Raw genomic sequence first — 14285 nt, forward strand, 5'->3', positions numbered from 1 at the left:
CTATGTTTGGAAGTTCTGGCTGGTCATGTGAACGGTGAGTTGCACATGACAGGCCAGAACCAGGTCTGGTTGGATGTTTAGGTATCGGCCTTCTCGGAGCCAATCAGTGGGAGTGCAGGGGCCCGCTGAAGCGTCTGGGAAGGGGTACTTAAAGGGGTGTTGGTCACGTGTTCGGGGTTCCAGAGTTGTTCGTGAGACCTGTGTGGTCTGGTCTGGTTCCAGGACCGGGGTAGCCCCGCAACATGTTCTTGTCAGTGGCCCCTGATAGACCTGTTTGGTCTGGGGTAGGGATCCGTCCGTTCCCGAGTCTTGAAACCTGCTGGTCCGGGGAGCAGTAACTCAGGGAGGATTAAAAGTGTCTGAGTATGCTCTCGGCTTGGAGAGACACCGCAGCTCGTGGAAGTGACCGGGGGAGGACTCTTCGGAGGAGGGCTAGCAAGTGGCATCCTGAGAAGTGCCTGGTTACTGAGTTGAGAAGGACATTGATGAATTCACACTTTTCCAGTACCATACCAAAAAGGTTCCTGTTCACCCTTAGTTGATTGTTCAAGTTTGAGTCAACGTGCTGACTGCCATGATCTCTGGCTAGAGATCTGTTCAGCCTTGAAGTGCCCAGCTACGAGTAGCTACTCTCTGGGTGATAATAGAGACTTTGCTAGACCTGCAGTTCAAGGTGCCTGAGTTCTTCACCTGTGCCCTCTGTTCCCTAAGAGACTGTGTTAATTGAGAGTTCTTACTGCAAAATAAAACCTTTTAAAGAGGACTTCATCTGTGTCAGTGTTCAAGTCATTGGTTATCAACCCTTGGAACCTACTAGTGGAGGAGTAGGCCAAGAGAAGGTAACTGGTAAGCCCATAAAGTCAAGGCCGCCTTGCGGGTTATGGGCTATGGCCACTACAGTTTGTTTATAGTTTATTAGAGGAATTGACTTGGATGGGGAAAGGGTGGTATGGGATGCCTGAAAATGTAGTATAATAGAACTTGTAGAGTAATACCAAAGCCCGTGGCTCTTCACTAGAATCCCCAAGCAGAGGTGTAGAATAGCTGTGATGGCTTGAATGGCTCTAAGCTGTCCCTTGCGGATAGCTAGCTGGGTATTGTACCTGGCTGCTCCTCCTCTATAAGCTCTGGGGTGTAGAATTGAAGCGACTCACTCAGTCCCTTGTAAAGATCCTGTAGCTCATGTGGTGACTGCTGAACAGGCCTTCTGCTGGACAGGTCCCAATGGCTACCAGGGTTACTGAGCTAAGCCTAGTTGAGGCTGAAAGGGTGAGATGCTTCCTCTGTGGCTATCTCACTTCCTCTCTGGTTCTCTCTAGCTCCTTCCTTCTGCCCAGGAGCAGAGCCCCCCAGCATAGGGGTCACCTCCAGGCCACATGGCCCCAGACTCTGCTCCCACATGGCAAGGCTCCAGAATACTTAAGGGCCATCTCTCCACCTTCTGAGCTGTCCTCACCCACAGATTAGAAAAGATTCCATAAATATTCAGGCCTCATCTCTACCCCTCTGTCATGTAAATTTCAGAACTCTGAACTCAGAACTCTGTCGCTCTTTTTATAATAAAAAATGTATTATAATAAAAAATAAAAACCGCAGAGGTAATCAAATACCACCAAAAGAAAGCTCTATTTGTAGGGAAAAAAAATTCATTATTTTTGTTTAGGTTTTAGCATCGCATCTCAATTTTCTGTTAAAGTGTCACAGTGCCGTATCGCAAAAAATGGCCTGGACAGGAAGGGGGCAAATCCTTCTGGGGCTGAAGGGGTTAATGGCTGTGTGTTGAGTTATTTTGTGAGCTGTACACTCTTTAATTTACATTGTAGCAAAGTGTCATTTCTTCAGTGTTGTCAGATGAAAAGATATAATAAAATATTTGCAAAAATTTGAGGGATGTGCGCACTTTTGTGAGATACTATATGTGTACTAGGCTTTACACCCTGCCCTAGTCAGGCTACATTTGGTTTTTGGCTCTGCTGCCCTCAGTGGAGTAGTGATCTGTTTTCTAGGTCTGGTCAGGTTTCTCTAAGCTTGGTGGTTGATTACTCCTGCCTGCCTCAAGAAGAAGCTTCTAGAGAATATAGTAAGACAACCAGCCACTGAAGTTATGAATATTGATCTGCTCTTCGCCAATCCCTGAGAGGGGCACCCAGAAGGTAGCTTAAGGAGAAGATGAATGTCTGGGAGGCTTGGTCAGAGTATCTTTTCTCCTGGGGCTGTTGCCCCTAGGATGCAGCCTGTGCACTATTGCCTGTACATGATTGAGAATCTAAAGGAAGTTTGCTTGAGGCTGGGTTCACACTGGAGAACACAGCATCTCACAGCAGGAGTCCAGTGCATCTCCATTCACCATTTTAGGTTTGATTTCAGCCCACATTTTTGGCTGAATTCGGACATGAAATGGATCAAAAGACGCACAGAACTCCTGTGCAATTCGCGCTGGAGCCACTGCGGAGATGTGTGAACTGGCTCCATAGAGAGCCAGTCACCGTTTCCTGCTATGCAAATTGGATGCAGAGAAACCGCATCCAATTCGCAATAGTGTGAACCTAGCCTAAAGAATATTGCTAGAGGGCATCACCTGTGAGAGCTGTCCTAATGAGGGATAATTTTATCACAGAATAGTGTTGCTTGGAAGCTGGTTGGCGACAACTATTTTTGGATGTTTTGAGTAGGACCCATGCATAAGACTCCAGGTGTGCCAGTGCCTTAGATCTGGTTAACACCTATGTGTTTTTCAGTGCATTTTCAATTTTGCAGACATGCACTACAGTCCATTTAACATGGTTTCCTATGGGTCACATTCACACATATGCCTTTACTACTAGTGCGTTTTTTGGAAAGGGTCAGGGACTTTTTTCCACAGCAGGTTGCATTTTTGGTTCCATAGGCTTCTATGGAAATGCAGCAGGAAAAACATAGTGCTTACATTTTTGCTGGTTTCTCATGCATGACGACACCTCCCTAAAACGCATCCAAAAAAATGTGAAAAACAAATGTGGAAAAATGTAAAACACATCGGGAAAACAACCTGCATAGGTGTGAACCAGGCCTTAGTGATTAATTGCCAGAAGTTACTGCAAGGCCTGGGACTGAGGACTGATCACCAAGAGTCTCAGATCAACTGGCTTTCCCCCACTACCTCCAACAAAGGCTGCTACTAGAAGATTTGTGATTAAGGCCCCCTTCACACAAATGTCATCCATTCAGTCACATTTTTTCAAAGAAAAAAACGGATTTAGTTTACATCAGTTTGCAGTTGAGTTCATTTTACATCAGTTTATATCCGTTCAGTTTGGTTTACATCGGTCTACATCCGATTTTTCTTAGTTGTTGCAGAGACAACTCAGCAGTGACAAAAGTATAAACAAACAATATTTATAGTATAAAAACGAACATAAACAGAAAGGATGTAAACGGATGGCATCTTCTTACATCGGTTCCGTTTCAATGGATTTGGAGGTTGCCTGTTCCATTAAAAAATGGACCTGAACAGACATGGTCATTGGCAGATATAAACAGATGATCACCCATTTGCATCCTTCCACCCATAGACACACATTGTGGTTCAGCCTAGCTCCATCTGAAAAACTGACAGATGAATCTAAACTGAATGCCCATGTGAAAGGAGCCTAAGGGACTGTTCTCCTGTTTCTGTCTGGCAGTTTGGAGTATCCCGAACCCTCATCCCTTTCTCCTGTTGATTGCTGCAAAAAAAATCCACAAAATCACAACCCCTCTAGCCTTACCTTGTGTGTGTTGGTGTGCTTTGGCCTGGCAACCATTGAATTGCTGAGAGAGACGTGGGTTACTTCTAGTGGCCCCTTCAGGGGAAAGTGCTGCAACTGAATAAAGAATGTAACGATTCATTCATATGGGCACTGTGGCCCATACACAGTGAATAGACCATTCTTTTCTGTGACCTAGCTGGCAGGTGCTCCATCCATAGCTCCCATCTGTCCCTGATTTCAAGGGACGGTCCCTCATTCTGAACAAAGTCCCTCTGTCCCTCTTTCCTCCTCATTTGCCCCTAATTTTGGTCTAGAGTATAGAGTTGTATGTAAAATGCACTATTTATCTTTCAAAAGGTGTTTCCCAGTGCTAAACCTTTCATCCAATTTCTAAATTGTTGCATTTGTAAATTTCAAAAGCCAATATAAAAGGATACTAGTGGTAACATAAAACACGGGGGGGTTTAACTAATATTTTTTTTGTATAATTCCCCTTTAAGGGGGTATGGCAAGGGGTGTGTCATAGGGCAACATATTTTTGCTACTAGGTGTCCCTCATTCCCATCTCAAATAGTTGTGAGGTATGCCATACCCTCAGCCCAGTCACATCTATTAGGACCCAGTAGTTGCATAGTTGCATGGAGCCCCTGTACCTGTGCACCTGTCACTCATCTCCTGTACATACTGCCCACTGTCATACCCTCCACACTCCTATCCTTTAATACTACCATCTGTCATACCCTCCCCCCCCCACACACACTCCTCTCCTGTACATACTGCCCACTGTCATATCCCCCACACTCTTCTCCTGTACATACTGCCCACTGTATTACCCTCCATGCTCCTATCCTGTACATACTACCATCTTTCATACCCTCCCCCCCCCCCCCACACACATTCCTCTCCTGTACATACTGCCCATTGGCATACCCTCCACACTCCTCTCCTGTACATACTACCCACTATTCATACCTACACACTCTTCTCTTGTATATACTGCTCACTGTCATACCCTCTACATTCCTCTTTTGTACATACTGCTCACTGTCATACCCTCCACACTCCTCTTTTGTTAATACTGCCCACTATCATATCCTCCACACTCCTCTCCTGTACATACTGCCCACTGTCTTACCCTCCACACTCGTCTCCTGTACATACTGCTCAGTTTCATACCATCCACACTCCTCTCCTGTACATACTGCCCACTGCCATACCCTTTACTCTCCTCTCCTGTACATACTGCCAACTTTCATAAACTCCTCTACTGTACATAGTCCCGGCTGTCATACCCTCCACACTCCTCACCTGTGCGGACTGCCCACTATCGTACCATCCACACTCCTCACCTTTACATACCGCCTACTGTGATAGCATCCACACACCTCTCCTGTACATACCGCCCAGTGTGATACCATCCACACTCCTCTCTTTTACATATTGCCCACATGTTTTACCTTTGTTCCAGCTGTCATAAGCAACATTGTGGTTTTTCATTGTTTATGAAAATCAGTCACGCAAAAGCCTTGGAAATGTTTTAGGCAAAACTGGTGAATTGTGAGATTTTCTGAAACAATTGGAGCTGTTTTTAATGGTTTCATTCTGGCCCCACTTGTGCTTTCTGTGCTTTTGACAACATCAGCACACAGAGGATGGATTTCCCAGTCAGATTTTGCAATCACAAGGTGTAGAAAGCAGGGGTTGGGGGGCTGAGTGACACCGTGAATTGCATAGTGTCACTGGTAAATAGCTGTCAGTTTTCAAAGCTCATTGCTGGACAATATAGATGTGCTCAGGCGTGTTATAATCAAAAGCGTTGATCGGGGCGGACTGACCATTTGGCCACTTGGGCACTGCCCGAGGGCCCTGGGTCACTAGGGGGCCCCATCAGGGTTGCCAGCCTTAGTAAAACCAGAGACAGCATGTAAAAATCAGTTTTTTTTACTTTCAATTTTTTTTATTGATTTTACATACCAAATAGAACAATACAGGACAATACAGGTAACATAGCTCACTCGTCGGAGACAAAAGACACTGTTAAGAAATACAGATAAGGTTGCTTGGAAAATAACAAGGAACTAGGATTTTAGCAATCTTGAGTATAGTCGCCCTTCCCACCTGCTTGCGATATATTAAGGTTTTATCTGAGGAGCACTAGCTAGGCCTCCCCTGCACCCCAACTGGGAACATACTGTGCAGGGAAAGAGCCCCGTGGTGACTTGTGTCCTCTACAAGAGGTGAGAGACCTCCACTGCAATGGAGGGGGGGGGACTATGTTAGGGGTGAGACTGAAGCTCCAACACCACTTCTCTCCAGTATTATATACCAGAATAAAAAAGGGGGTATGATAAAGGTCCTGGAGAGTGAGGAAACAAAATGAAACTCTGTACAGACAAACAAGGGGTGGGGGGTGTGGGAAGGTGGGGGAGGGGAGGAAGGGGGAGGCGTGTCCGCGGGCGAGCAACACCCAGAATCAAGAGTGGTCCAGGGAACTAGGGCCGGACTCCTGGAATCAGCGAAATGCCCATGTATTGAGCCCAAGGCTCCCATGTAGCCTCGAACTGGGCTGTGGAGTCTAAAAGAATGCCAGTAAGTTTCTCTTGCAACATTATCCAAGAATTTTTTTTAATGGCGGCTGCAAAGGAGACTCTAGGGAGTTTCCATGCCTTGGCTATTGTCATTTTGGCACCCAGGAATATAAATTGAATTAGTTTACGAGTATGTTTCGGGATCCCAGGGAGATTAGCATTAAGGAGGGCAATGGCAGGGCTTCTCGGGAGGGTATGGTTAGTGATATTCCTTATTAAGGCCAGGATTCTTTTCCAGAAAGGCCTAAGTCTGGGGCATTCCCACCAGATGTGGGCCATGGTCCCGACCAGGTGGCATCCCCGGAAGCAATTGGGGTCAGCTGAGGGGTACATTAGGGAGAGTTTCGAGGGAGTTAAGTACCACCTGGTAAGGACCTTTACGTTGGCTTCAATTAGTGAGACATTTCTGATGCCTTTAAAGGCTCTGGAGAAGGAGGCCTGCCATTGTTCCACCATCGTGCTAAATGCTAGTTCATTCTCCCAAGCTGTCATGTAAGAGGATCTATTCGGTTGATGAGCCAGGGCCTTATAGACCACTGAGATTGCCCCTCTCTGCTCCGTGGCCTGTCCGCACCATGATTCATATGGAGTGCAGCCTGAGGAGGCCTGCTTATCCGTCCATAACTTTAGTAAGAAATTACGGATTTGGTGAAACCTAAAGCGTTCTGAGGGAGGCATCTCGAGCTGGTTCACACAATGTCCCAAGGTAATAGGGCCTCGAGCATCCAAAAAGTGCCCTATTCGATATAGACCCTTATCCAACCACCATCTAAAAGCGTTGATCTCCTGACCTGGTGGGAAATCCGGGTTGTTGAATAAGTGAGCTAATGGTTTTAGGTACGATATGAGGTGGGGGGGATTTTTTCATCCTGTCCCAGAGATGTATCGATTGTGATAGAATCGGGGAGAGAATGGGAGGTCGGAGCCTGGGAGGGGACCAAAGAAGAGAATCAATGGTATAAGTCGGGACTGCCTGATTCTCCAGGGAGACCCAGTCTGGTTTTTCAGTTCTACTGTATACTATGGATAGCTGTGCTATTCTGGCTGCCTGAAAATACCAGAGCAGTCTCGGCAGCCCTAAACCTCCCTGCGATTTGTGGTTGTACAAGGTCCGCTGGGGGATCCTATGGCCTCTCCCGCCCCATACAAATTTGTTTATTTTGGCTTGGAAAGCCCTTAAGTGTTCCATTTTGATATTGATGGGTATGGCCCTGAAGAGGTATAGCAATCTCGGGAGTAAAGTCATTTTAATGGAGTATATCCTTCCCATCCATGATAATTCTCCCTTCTCCCATTGTCCCAGATCCTCCTCAAGTTTTCGATATATGGGGGGGTAGTTAGCCTCATATAACTGTTCCACCCTGGCAGTGAGGTTGATGCCCAGGTATTCTATGGAGGAATCGCTCCATTTAAATTTGAAAGCGCTCTGCAGAGCCAACTTAGTTTCAGGTCTGAGAGAGATATTCAGGGCATGGGATTTAGTGTAATTAACCGTGAGTCCCGAGACGACTGAGAATTCTTGAAGGAGTTTACATAGGTTGGGGAGGGAGACTGTCGTTGAGGTCAGGAAAAGGAGTAGGTCATCGGCGAAAAGACCGCATTTGTGTATTTGTTTCCCGTCTGTGACGCCTTGTATGTCTGGGTTTGAGCGAATTGCAATGGCCAGGGTCTCTATTGCCATTGCAAAGATTAGGGGGGAGGGCGGGCATCCCTGCCGGGTTCCCCTGGCTATTGCTAGTGGTTCTGAGTGTTGACCTTGTATGCGAATCATGGCTTTAGGGTTAGAGTACAACGAGCCCAGGATCCCTTTAAAGCGGGGACCGAATCCCCATTTGTCTAGTAGGAAGAAAATGTACTTCCAGTCTATGGCATCAAATGCCTTGTGTAGGTCCAGGGATAGAAGCATCCCTTCCTGAGCTTGTTTGCCGTTCCAGCCATTTGCAAGAAAGAATGTGGGGTAGGAGGAGTGGATAAATTTGGGTCTATAGCGAACAGGGAAGTGTGTTTCCTGCAACAGGACTACATCAATTTTAAGGGCTCGGTACCGTTCGAAGGCTATTCTCCTCTTCCTGGGGGAATTTAGACCTTGGACATTGTGTGAAGCCAGTCTCAGATCCCTGTTAATAGGGGATGTGTTAGCCATTAGGACAAAGAGGGGGAGTGATCAACCAAATACATCCACTTACCCTTGGGGTGTTGACGCTCTGGACCGAGACCTCCGGTCTGATGCAGAAATCGAGAAGAGCCCTGGGACCGGTAGCTTCACTCGTCCACGGACACGCTTGGGGAAAGAGAAGGAAAGAACATGAGGGATGGGAGGGAAGGGAGACATAAAACAGAAAAACATGTCTTCTACGAAGACTGGCGAAGGGCCGGCGTGAAAGGACCCACCGACCCCCGTCGAGATTAGTTTGGACTATCCTAGGGATCGCCCAAAGGCCCATAACAAGGAGATATGAACTACCTCTATGAGATGGGTGTGAGCACATAGGGACCACCCTAGACCCTAACAGAAAAACATAAAGAAACAATGTAAAACTTATAAACGTAACACCATTATGTTGAGAGCAACTATTTCCTGCCAGCTGTTGGACCCCCGTTACTTCTGGTGATCATCTGTCGTATGGGGAGATAACCCATCCGGACCCGGCTGGGGCCATACCCGAGGATCTGTAACCTGAGACCTTGGTGAGCAAATAGGGGAATATAGGGCAGAACCCCCTCTCCCGTTCTATTGGTCCGAGAGGAGCCAGACCCACCCCCCGCCCCAAAACCAACAAACTAAGGATCAGTGGAATCTAAAGAAAGGGGAAGGGGAACCTGGGGATTTGTAGACCCAATAACCTGTTAACACAATGTAAACTTATGGTGACCAAGGGCCCAGTTATGAAAATCAGGTCCGTGCGGACCTGGGGGAGACAGCCAATGGTAGGCCGGGTTCAAGAAGTGGGAAGTGGTTCTCTTTCTAGACATCCCGGGAGCTGCAAGGAAGATGCATCTGTAACCCAAATGAAATATTTCCCCTGTGGGGGTATAGGGGGACAACCCCTCTAAACTGCCAAGTGGCCCTCACCCTGGCAAAAAAACAAATATGTACAGGAGGGAGAGAGTCAAATAAACTGTGAGATGGGAGTTTATCACTCCGTCCGTCGAGCGGGCTATTGCCCGAGGAAATCCACCCGATAATGGGAAGAGTAAGGAAGAGTCAGACTTCTCTGCAGTCATCTTTCAGGGGGGGCCTCCTTCCTTGCTCTTCTTGGTGCGGCCATTGAGCCAGAGAGGGGAGACTGGGCTGGTCGGGGGGGGTCTCTTGGCTGATCCAGCAGAAGATGAGGAAAAGTCCATGGGGAGCTCCTGAGAAATCAGCTTCAAGTGCAGAAAGAGTTTTTCTCCTTCCACCATGTTGGCAAAGGAGTATGATTTTCCGTTGAGGGAGAACTTCGCTGCAAACGGGAAAGTCCATCGATATTTTATGTCTTGCTGGTTGAGCACAAGCAGAAGTGGTTTGAGAGCCCTCCTCTTTTGTATGGTGGAGGGGGCAAGGTCTGCGAATATCTGTATGCGGTGACCCTGAAATTGGAGGTCTGGTTGCGCTCTGGATTGACGCATCACTTCTTCTTTGATTGCATAGTAATGGGGCTTCACAATTATGTCCCGGGGGGAGCCATCCTTTCTGGGGGGCCCTAGGGACCGGTGCGCCCTGTCCAGTTCCAGACGTTGAAGCGGGATTTGTGGGGCCAGCTGGGAGATAATGTCCCGGACCGTAAGGGGGATGTCAGAAATGGATTCCGGTAGGCCGCAGATTCGGAAGTTGTACCTCCTGGATCTATTCTCAAGGTCGTCGATTCTCGCAATGGCTACATCTAGTTGTTCCTGGATAGTTTTAATATGGGCCTCATTTTGGTTGGTCCTGGAGACCGTGGTGTCCATTTTGTTTTCTATGGCCTCAATTCTGGTTCCCAGATTGGCAAAGTCTGATTTTATGTTATTAGTAATCTGGGCAGCAGTATTAGCCAGCCCTCTGTCAAGTAATTCTGAGAATTTAGAGAAAAGGTTTGCTTGGAGAGCGGAGATGTCCGTCAGGGAGAAGTGCGGAGATGCAGGTCCCTGGGGCTGCGGTGTGGCAGGGCCCTCTGGGGAAAGAGGGAAGTCCTCCATGTGGTGGCCTATGAGGGATTCAGTGGAAGCTGGTGACGGGACCTGCGGCGAGCAGGGTTCGTCGGGCGGTTTTAGTCTGCGTTGGGAGCCACCCTGTGCCACCTGAGAGTAGGATAATGTGGCTGAGGTCAGCACTTGCCTGTGATCTGGCGGTTTGTCTGTGTAGGCCGCGTGTGGCTGTGCAGCTGAGGTGGCGGCGGCCATCTTGGTACACCCTCTCCCCGCTGAACGGTTGAATTGCAGCCCTAAATCCCGTCTTACGGGGGGGCCAGGCATCCGCTGCTGTTCACCGACCTTTCCCACGCTCGGGGGAGTAGCTGAGTGGGAGCTTCGTTGGCTGTGAGCGGCATCAGCTGGATCGGCGGTCCCGGGTGGTGCGGAGCTCATGGCTCAGGCGGCCATGTCGGAGCTCTCGCGCATGCGCTCTCAAATCAGTTTTTTTTTACATCTGTCTCTGACATGTCCCTTACCGACTTCCTTTTGGTCTAAAAAATCCCAAGATTTTAGCTGCCCCACCTCTCCAGTACCTTCTCAGCCAATAGAAACATGTCTGTGTATACTGTGTGATTGTATACTGTGTGTATGTGTTTGTGTATACTGTGTAGCCGCATAATCTCTGATTGCCCGGGGTCCCCAAAAGTTGTCAGTCCGCCTCTGGGGTTGATTTACTGAAGGGAAATAGACTGCAAGTGCAGTTGCACACTGCAAGGGCAGTTGCTCCAGAACTTAGTAAATGAGCAGAAGCACTGTCGACTTCCATTATCCAATCACATGCAAGCAATAAATTCTGTTTTTTTTTTCCCTTGCATGTGATTGGGTATTCTTTGCCAAATAAAGCATTACCTCATTTACTAAGCTCTGGAGCAACTTCACTTGCACTTTGCAAAGTACACAGTCTATTTTTGTAAATCAACCTCATAATCCAAACCCACCTAAGCAAGCCTGGCAGGAAGCGTTCATCTGTAATGGGCCAATTATAAGCGGTAAAGGCATTCCCTGACCTGCAGCCACACATATACTAGGGGTGCTTGTGATTGGCTCAGTACAGTGACATCTTCCTGGTGGGATAGCTCAGGTGGGTTTGGACTAGGATCTGAACATGCCTGCTTTCATACCTACTGGACAACCAGGGTGCTTGTATTTATCTGTTCTATGGTTATTCATTGTTCACAGAATAATTCTAAGGTGAACTTCCACTTCTAAGGTGGTTTTCCGTGTTATTCTCTGATAATGATCCAAGCAAGTGTAATAACATTCATCATGCACATCAAAACAAGTATACGCTGTTCTCTTCCTTGTCATTAGTAGAGTATTGTAGTGAGCTGGAGGAAACCCAATGGCTGTTCCATGATGTTTCCAGTAAAGTGAAGCAGTTTCATCACAACAGACTCTCGCATGTATAGGTGACTCAGGGCGGAAGAAGCTGAACTTGTAAGGTGTCTAGGGCAGGGCTAAACCTGGAATTCCAGTTTGACAACTTTCTATGTTCGTTTTTTTTTTTTTTAATAAAACACAAATGTAGGTAGGGACAACAGGATGAAACTGACATTCTGAGATAATCAAACACAAGCTTTGACTTGTAGAGATACAAACATATACAGCCTTGAAACATATTCTGGGATCAGTGAACTCCGCAGTGGACTGTGTGAAGTCTAGGGACCTTGACCCTTTGAGCATACTCCATGGTAAGTGTATGAGATACCGAAAAAGAGACATGTGGCTTACTTGGCCTTGTAACCTCCATTTCCTTTCACTCAAAGCCTCATCTCCTTATGGTCTACTTCGAGAACTGAAATAATTTTTTTCATTTACAAAGGGAGAGTAAGCATCACATTAAAAAAAAAAAAAATAGCATGCTGTTGATTGTGCTTTTGTATACTTTAAACTTTGTAACATAGTTAGTTAGTTAACTAACTTTATTAATCAATAGTGCTGTAGAAGTTTGTCTTTTAAAGCTTTAAGTAGATGCATGCATGGGTGATGTAAAGCGGATCTTGTACCTAAGCAATAAATATGAAAAAGAAATGTTAAAAAAGAACTGTATAGTTTAATATATTTACTGCCAATGTCACTTATCTTTTTTTATAAATATATCTTATAAGCAGATTTTGCTTCCTCCCTTCCATGAGCAGTGGCCAACAATGCAGAGTTTTTTGTGGCTTGTATGTTGGGGAGAAATGCAGAAGTCATTTGATTGTGATTTTGCTTTCCATGGTAAAGGGATGATGCCATAATCAGCTGAACGATGATATCATCATTGCTCCGTTTTGCTCGTAAGCCTATGTTAGAGGAGAAAAGGGGAGCAACACGGCATATTCAGGTGTCCACCTCTATCAATTCCAGTGCCACCTGATGGGACCCATGAGTGAGAAATTTTGGCAAACATTTTTGTTTGTACCCATGCTATAAAATCATATTCTCAAAAGTCTTAAGCTGCATATACACAGTCGGATTTTCTGACGGGAAATGTTGGATGTGAGCTTGTTGTCGGAAAGTCTGACAGTGTGTATGCTCCATCAAACATTTGTTGTCACGCAAATTTTTGAGAGCAGGTTCTCAAATTCAAACAAAACTTGTTGTCGGAAAGTCCGATCGTGTGTACACAAGTCCGTCACACAAAAGTTCATGCATGCTTGGAATCAAGCAGAAGGAGTCACACTGGCTATTGAACTTCCTTTTTCTCGGCACGTCGTACGTCTTGTACGTCACCACATTCTCACGTTTTTGGCCAACATTTGTGTGACCCTGTGTATGCAAGACAAGTTTGAGCCAACATCCTTCGGAAAAAATCACGGTTTTGTTGTCGGAAAATCCAATCGTGTGTGCGGGGCATTAAGAATAGTAGTAGTAGTTTAGATATTAACCAACTGCTGGTAGGAGACAATAGTACCCAAATGCTTAGCTTGCTGGGCTGTCAAACTAAAAAAAAGTGTAAAATTGTGTGAAATTGGTAGGTATAACAGGTCATGGGCTTGATGAACTCTTAACTGCCTGCTCTTTGTTCATAGTGTTTACCCCTTCGGGCTGCCTGCTCTAGCTTAACCAATAACCACACAGTGTAAAGCCTACGCTGACTTGGATACTAATTGATTGTACTGTTTCTAAAAGCCCCCACATTACTTAGTTTTGGTAAATCCAAAGAAATTGTACAAGCAGGTTGTAAGGTGAATCCTGGGTCTTGACCACCTGGACTATCTTATGCTATTCCATCTTCAGATCTTATGATTTGAGACATTCAGCTCAATGCATTCTTTTGAAAAATGAAAACTGAGTGCAGCTTTTTGTTGTCTGTGTATGAGGCCTAACTTGGATTTGCAGTCCATTTTATGTAATGTACATTCATATTCTATATGAAAGTTGTGCTAACATAATATGATATTCACCAATAAAATTATGCTATCTTATTATATACAAGCCAAAAGAAAAAATGCAACTAATATTAAAGCCACAAATAAATCGAGAAAAGTCGCCAGTATTTTTCAATATCATGCAAGACTAAGCCCTTGTACACACGGTCGGAAATTCAGATGGAAACGGTCCGATCGGATTATATTGTCGGAAAATCCGATCGTGTGTGGGCTCTATCGGACTTTTTCCATCGGTAATTCCGACGGAAAGAATTTGAGAGCAGGACCTCAAATTTTCGACAACAAAATCCGATCGGACTTTTTCCAATCGTTTGTAGAGAATTCCAATCGGACAAAGTGCCACGCATGCTTAGATCAAAGTACAAGAGCAAAGCTATTGGCTACTAGGCTGAACACTGTCCCGTTGTAACGAACGAACATCATCATGTTACGAACGATCGGAT

At 46.1% G+C, this 14285-nt stretch overlaps 2 protein-coding genes across 2 annotated transcripts in view; one reads left to right on the forward strand and one right to left on the reverse strand.

Annotated features, from left to right (window-relative positions):
* SMIM35 (small integral membrane protein 35) overlaps positions 1-14285 on the reverse strand; it is a 75050-nt gene that overhangs the window by 40355 nt on the left and 20410 nt on the right. The window lies entirely within an intron of this gene.
* LOC143933809 (transmembrane protease serine 4-like) overlaps positions 11969-14285 on the forward strand; it is an 81880-nt gene continuing 79563 nt past the window's right edge. The window contains exon 1 of the mRNA XM_077456866.1: positions 11969-12159. Coding sequence (XP_077312992.1) covers positions 12157-12159 — 3 coding nt within the window. The 5' untranslated portion in view covers positions 11969-12156. The remainder of the gene's footprint in view (positions 12160-14285) is intronic.

The sequence above is a fragment of the Lithobates pipiens genome, unplaced genomic scaffold (genome assembly GCF_037356315.1).
Source record: "Lithobates pipiens isolate NorthernLeopardFrog02 unplaced genomic scaffold, aLitPip1_a1.2 Scaffold_27, whole genome shotgun sequence".
In the NCBI taxonomy this organism is placed as follows: domain Eukaryota; kingdom Metazoa; phylum Chordata; class Amphibia; order Anura; family Ranidae; genus Lithobates; species Lithobates pipiens.